The sequence below is a fragment of the Clupea harengus genome, chromosome 18 (genome assembly GCF_900700415.2).
Source record: "Clupea harengus chromosome 18, Ch_v2.0.2, whole genome shotgun sequence".
In the NCBI taxonomy this organism is placed as follows: domain Eukaryota; kingdom Metazoa; phylum Chordata; class Actinopteri; order Clupeiformes; family Clupeidae; genus Clupea; species Clupea harengus.
In genome coordinates, this window is record NC_045169.1 from 13,436,606 (window position 1) to 13,444,105 (window position 7,500).

At 46.9% G+C, this 7,500-nt stretch overlaps 1 protein-coding gene across 2 annotated transcripts in view; it reads right to left on the minus strand.

Moving 5' to 3' along the window:
• Positions 1-7,500, minus strand: part of rap1gds1 (RAP1, GTP-GDP dissociation stimulator 1) — a 24,515-nt gene that overhangs the window by 9,012 nt on the left and 8,003 nt on the right. Inside the window, exon 5 of one of the 2 annotated variants that reach the window (XM_031584663.2) lies at positions 1,696-1,842. The exons of the other annotated variant lie outside the window; for it this stretch is intronic. Within the exon in view, the coding sequence (XP_031440523.1) occupies positions 1,696-1,842 (147 nt within the window). The remainder of the gene's footprint in view (positions 1-1,695; positions 1,843-7,500) is intronic. 2 annotated transcript variants of the gene reach the window in all.

The window sequence follows — 7,500 nt, forward strand, 5'->3', positions numbered from 1 at the left end:
ACACGGAGTAGGACTGCTGACATGTTTCTCTATGCTGTGATGAAATGTCAGATCAGATCAGGCCAGAGCTGTCAGGGGAAATAAGACGGGCGAGTACTAGGGCTACCTAGAGGCTCACCAAACCCTGATTGTGTCCCAATGCCAAATAGAAGGACACATAAATAGTGAAGTGAAAAGGATTTACAATCAGGCAGGATACTGGGCAGCCCCTCTTTTGGCAGTACTGCTGGGAACAGCACAAGACAGGAGCCATCGTTTTCCCAGCACTCCCTTATCTGAAGGGGTGCGCGAGAGGTGGTGTGGAATGTGTGGGGTTAAAGGGCGTTGCTATGGATACCGTGGAGCTAAGACAAACCCGAGGGTGAGGGGTGGCAGAAAGAGGCGAAGAGAGAGAAATGCAGAGAAGGGGAAGAGGGGCTAGAACATCTACTAGACCCAGAGTGAGCAACACACACAGACTGGCTGGGCCCAAAGACTTTACACACACACACACACACACACACACACACAGACTGGCTGGGCCCAAAGAGTTTACACAAACACACACAATCACATTTCCCACAAAGACAAAAATGCACATTGATGCCTTTCCTACATCTCTCTCTCTGTCACTCAAACACACACACACTGCACATTGATGCCTTTCCTATGCCTCTCTCTCTGTCACACACACACACACAAACACAAACAACAAGTGTCCAGCAGTCAAAGCTCGTCACTGTGAAGACACAGAAAGAAGTGGAGGAAAACACAGTGAATGCAGAATAGAGATCTGGAGCAGATAGGAGAGAAGAGCCAACCTTTCACCAGAACCCCCTAAAATCAGAGAGAGAGAGGGAGAGAGAGAGGAGAGAAAGAGAGAGAGGAGAGAGAGAGGAGAGAAAGAGAGATAGAGAACAGAGAGAGGAGAGAAAGAGGAGAGAGATATGAGGGAGGGAGAGAGCAAGAGAGTGAGATATATGAGAGAGGGAGAGAGAAAGTGAGAGAGAGAGAGAGAGAGATAGAGAGGGAGAGAGGTTATAAGTGGTTATAAGAGGTTATAAAGCCTACATGGGAACTGAATTAGAAAGACAAACAGACAGGGCTCAGCAGAGGAAGGACACGGAACAGTGACGTGACGCGACGTGGCGTGAACCTCGAATGACCTGAACACTGACTGGACTCGATCAGCGCTTGGGTAGGGGGGTGGGGTGGGGGGGGTTCTACAAGCCACCAGTAACATCATGAGAACCGTGACTACACAAGCAGTGCTGTAGAACCACACTGGAAGAACAGCCGCTGAAGAACCTAGAACAGGAGGTGAAGGGGGGTGGAAATCTGGTGTCTAGTGTCCAACTGCACAGGGGCCACATCACCACAGACCCAAGACACTCACACACACTCACACACGGGAATCGAATGGGAGAAATATCGATTAGCAAAACACGATTCATCTCAGACAGAAGGGGGGTGTTATTACCATTGTCAGTACTATAGTTCGTCATTTCAGAGAGGGGGGGGTTATTACCATTGTCAGTACTATAGTTCGTCATTTCAGAGAGGGGAGGGGGGGGGGGGGTATTACCATTGTCATTGCTATAGTTCATAATTTTAGGGGGGGGGTGTGGGGGTTATTACTATTATCATTCCTACAGTTCATCATTTCAGAGAGGGATGGGGGGGGGGGGGGGGGGGGGGGGGGGGGGGGGGTATTACCATTGTCATTGCTATAGTTCATCAGCATGCCACACAAGACAGTCAAGAGCTTCCCGGTAGGGGGGTCTGTGCGTGGGGCAAGACTCTGAATGAGCTCATAGGCCGCCTGGGCCCCCCCTGCAGACTCCACCGCACTCCGGCCCTCCTCTGCAAAATAACACAGCAGGCAAGGACATGAGAATGCATGAAGAGAGAGAGAGAGAGAGGGAGGGAGGGGGAGAGAGGAGTAAAGAGAGAGAGATAAGTAAAGAGAGAGAGAGAGAGAGAGAGAAAGAAAGAAAGAAAGAAAGAAAGAAAGAAAGAGAGAGAGTGAGAGAAGTAAAGGTTGCTAAAGGGGTAAAATGACAAACCAACCTAGAAATCAGGGAAAGAAAAAACATGAATCAAGATAATGCAACAATAAAACCCCAGGAAATAACAAAGCAACAATAACACTGGCAGTAGGCGGAAAACAACGAAATAATAATAATAATAATCATAATAATCATAATAATAACAATCTTCATCCTCAGAAATAATGTCACATAGCCGTTGGCAACTAGATGCAGAATCCACTCACACACACACACGCACACACACTAGTATTTGAGCCATGAGGTCACATGCCACAGCACAGGAAGAACAAACAAATAAACAAACTAACTTTCTCTCCACCCCCCCCCCCCCCCCTGAGGTGAAGACTTGTCACCAGACACACACTCAGCCTCGTTTTAGGTAGCAGCACCTACACACAGGCACTCATCAGAAACACCACAGCCAGCTTCGTACACACACACACGCGCACACGCACGTGCACACTCCCCCACAGAGACACAAACACCATAGCCAGCTTCACACACACACACACACACACACACACACACACTCCCCACAGACTCATTAGAAAGCAACCCTAACAAACTCACTGCCATAGCAAAGACAGCTGCACACACACACACACACACACACACACACACACACACACACACACACACACACACAGCAGCTGAGGAAGTGTTTAAAGCCTGTAGTTGTTTCCTGCATTCATCCCACAGGGGAGCATGTGCAGACAACACAACCTCAATCTCTGCAGACGCAGGTGTGTGTGTGTGTGTGTGTGCACGTCTGACTCATGAGACAGCATCTGAGTGTGCTTCGTGTGAGCATGAAGCAGATCATTGCAATTTCATGCGCAAGACAACACTGACTACTGCCACCACATCACTCAGCTCCTCTCTTCTTCGTTGCCTCTTCATGCATTCTCTCTCGCTCTCTCATGTCTTCTTCATACATTCTCTCTCTTCATGTCTTCTTCATGCATTCTCTCTCTTCATGTCTTCTTCATGCATTCTCTCTCGCTCTCTCATCTCTTCTTCATGCATTCTCTCTCGCTCTCTCATCGCTTCTTCATGCATTCTCTCTCTCTCATCGCTTCTTCATGCATTCTCTCTCGCTCTCTCATTTCTTCTTCATGCATTCTCTCACTTCATGTCTTCTTCATGCAGTCAAGTGGGTGTGTTTGTGTGCGTGTGTGTGTGTGTGTTCCGTGTGACCCTCAAAGGATTTTTCATCTCTCTTTCGCCTTCACTCTCTCTCCATCTCTCTCCTCCTCACACTATCTCTCACCTTCTCTCACTCCATCTCAATCTCCCGCTCTCTCCTCCTCACTCTCTCTATCTATCTATCTATCTCACCTTCTCTCTCCATCTCACCGTCTCCCTCTCTCTCCATCTCTCGCCTTCTCTCTCACTCTCTCCTACTCACTCTATCTAGCTCTCACCGTCTCCCTCTCTCTCCATCTCTCGCCTTATCTCTCACTCTCTCTTACCTTCTCTCTCCATCTCACCGTCTCCCTCTCCATCTCCTGCCTTCTCTCGCTCCTTCTCCCTTTTTCCCTCCTCCCTCTCTGTGTCTCTGCTCAATCGACTCCAGACAGAGTCTCAGACTGGGACTACACAGAGTTCACAAACTCCCCTGACCTGTGGACACACACACACACACACACACACACACACACACACACACACACACACACACACACACACACACACACACACACACACACACACACACACACACACACACACACACACACACACACACACACACACACACACACACACACACTCTAGAGAGCGCCTAAACAACAAACATACCAGCCAGCAAGAATGCAGGAAATACCCCTCCCGTGCAACTCCATACATACAGCTTCTCCAAATAAAATCACACACAATCATACACACACACACTCATATATACACACACACACTCATATACGCACACTCACTCATTTACACAAACACACTCATATACACAAACACACACACTCATACATGCACACACACTCATTCATATATCCACACACACACTCATATATACACACACTCATATACACAAACACACACACACTCATATACACACACTCATATACACAAACACACACACACTCATATACGCACACTCACTCATTTACACACACACGCTCATACATTCATATACACACACACACACACACACACACACACACACACACACACACACACACACGATGTGCACTGGTCAGATATCTCAATGTTGAGTCGTGTCTGGAGCCATCTTTCACTGTAACCACACCGTGGGTAAAGGGCTAGTCTGGTAGTGCTGATTTTAATGCCACACCGTGAGATCTGGACAGGAAGGACGTCTGTGTGTGTGTGTGTGAGTGCAGGAACTCCATTTCCTGTTTCTGCTCGCATCATCGGGCTAGAGAGAAGGTTGAACACGTCCTGGTGTCAGAGGTCACATGGACAGGAAGTTGGGGAGCGAACATGGAAAAACTCCACATGCCTCTTTCCTGCGCGCTCCTCCATTTCAGTCTGACACTCAGGCGGGTTTGTTTTGTGGGGTTCGGGTTCTTAGAGTGTTATTAGAGGGTCAGCCCACTGGGGTCACCTCACCTAGCCAGAGCAGAATAAATGCCAAGTGATTCTCCATCATAGCGATAGTGGCGATGACGATTGACAAGATGATGACAGTGATGTCATCATGACCGCATCTCCGTCATGACAGCATCTTCATTATGGAGCTGGATGGTTAAAAGGTAATAGAGGATTATAGAGGGTCATAGAGGGTCAAAGAGGGTTATAGAGGATTATTAGAGGGACCTGCATGGTTAGAGGGTTATAGAGGGTCATAGAGGTTTATAGAGGGTCATAGAGCGTCAAAGAGGGTTATAGAGGATTATTAGAGGGACCTGGATGGTTAAACGGTAATAGAGGGATATTAGAGGGACCTGGATGGTTAAAGGGTTATAGCGGGTCATAGAGGTTTATAGAGGGTTATTAGAGGGGCTTGGATGTTTAAAGGTTTATAGACGGTTATTAGATGGTTATAGAGAGTCAGAGGGTTATACAGGATTATTAGAGGGACCTGCATGGTTAGAGGAGGAGGAAGACAGACACATTTCACTGCTCCACTAGAGAGAAGAGAGTCCAGACCATTAGTCGATCAGCTGCTGTTGTGAGACCAGACTCACACACACACACACACACACACACACACACACACACACACACACAAAGTGAACTGGTGATTCAGATTATGCATCTGTGCGTGGGTGGGGGGGGGTCTTTAAGTGCAAGACAGACAGAGAGTGAGATGGAGACGGAGAGAGTGAGAGAAGGGGGGGCATCTTGGTTCCATTCCAAAAACACAACAGCAGAAAGAGAAAAGTAAAGGAAGAAGTTTACAGAAAACACAAACCCTTTCACGGTCAACCAGAAATAACGCAAACCACTTTACAGTCAACCAGAAACAACAAATCAATTCCAGCTTGACCACACTGACACAATCCTAAAACAACAGTCAGGTATACACAGGGGTCGGACTGTCGGGCCCAGAATGGACTGGACTGGACTTCAGTCCACACACACACACACACACACACACACACACACACACACACACACACACACACACACACACACACACACACACACACACACACACACAGCTTCATGGTGTCTCTCTCTCTCTCTCACTCACACACACGCTCAAGAGACCTCTCTCTGGCATGCTCATCCATGCGCGGACTGACGAGATCCATACATTCCTCAGTGTCCTTCTGGAACTCATGAAGGCCCTGGAATCCTACAGGCCAGCACACTGCACATTCCTATCGGCCAGCAGAATCCACTGAGAATGCCACAGATGCCTTCTCCCTCCACCTCTCCCTCCACTACTCCTCTCCACCTCCTAATTTCTGCCTCTCCTCTCCTCCCCTCTACACTTCCCTTCTCCTCCTCTCCACCTCTCTTCATCTCTCCCACTCCTCTCCTCCCCTCCCCTCCTGTAAACCTCCCCTCTACTCCTCTCCCAGACCTGCCAACATTGGAAAATGTGTTTGAGTACCACACCTGGGGGGGGCGGCGGTTTTGTGCGGCGCGGCGGGAGAGAGAACTGTTGTAAATGTAGTATACCCCCATGATTTTTCTGTTGTCCTGTCCAAGATTTTGTGGCCTTCATTTTTTTTGTTATAATGCTGTTGCATGTTTGAACCAATAGACGGCATTCTGAGCTAATAAATAATGCAGTTCTGAACCACTTTAGTAGGCCTAATGAAAGAAAGAAAAAGACTGTGATAACAGTTACAAGTGATAACTGTGACAACAAATTCGTAGCCTAATAAAAACTTTCTCTGCACAAGTGAGCAGTACGTAGTAGGTCTTTTACACTTCCTCTGGGATGTTATTTCACTCTAGGCTACTTAGGACCTTCTCGAAGGCGGGCGCAAATATCGTCATTGACCTCAGTGCTGAGGCCGTGAACCACGCTGTCTCCGTTTGGGCATGTTCAGCTTGTTGCAGCCTTTAGTTATTTGGACTTTAAAACTGCAATTGCATCCTTATTTTTTGTGACAATTTTTCTACATTAAAACCGGTAACATTGGATGGTCATTGCATTGGATTATTGGACAGAACTGCGAGTCTTGACATTGCTTCTCCTGCTTTCTCCATGGTGGTAAAATCAATTAGGACATAGGAATAGGATCTAGGGGTTTAAAGGAAAAAACTCAACTGTTTTTGCCACTACACACTGTGACATGACGATAGCTGTGCGTAGGCCTATGTGTGGACACTGTAGAAGGCTTTCGCGGACTTCGAGCATGAACTTGAGAACATCGGACATGTTCACACTTGACAGGTAGGCCTATGATTCTCTGATAATATGCATCATACTGTGTTCGTTACCTGTTGCTCCTTGGTGACTGATATCAATATTAACATTGCACACTGTGCAGAAAGCATGGTGGGGAAGTCTGAAAAGAACAGAGGCATGGCCATCTCTCCCGGTGACTATCAATGATTTTTTTTGAGGCGCATGCGATCTTTTTATTTTCTCCGGTGGTTCTGCCATGGTAGCATACTACAAAAGTTTGTCTGAAATTAGTAATATCAAAAACACCAAGAAAGCGTAACGTCAAACCATTTGTAACACAGCCAAGACACTTAGATATATTTGCCATTTTAAATCGACGGCGAACATAAAGACTGCATGGTTAACATCGTTGGGCTAAAATTAAATTAATTTAACGTCTTATCTCTGCATTACTCGTTAGTTTACCTTTCAGTGATTTTTAACTTGGTTTAATGTCCTCACTTGAAGAATTGGCCAGATGTTGGCGAGAAGGGAGAGTTAGGTAAGTATGAATGAAAAATCGCTAACTGAGACAAAAACAGCGGTTGATTCTACTGACTGCAGAGTAACCTAGTACTTTCTGATTTCGAGGGTCATACACAGGATAGTAATGATAGTAACGGCAGGGGGTCTGTGATTGGTCAAACTCCT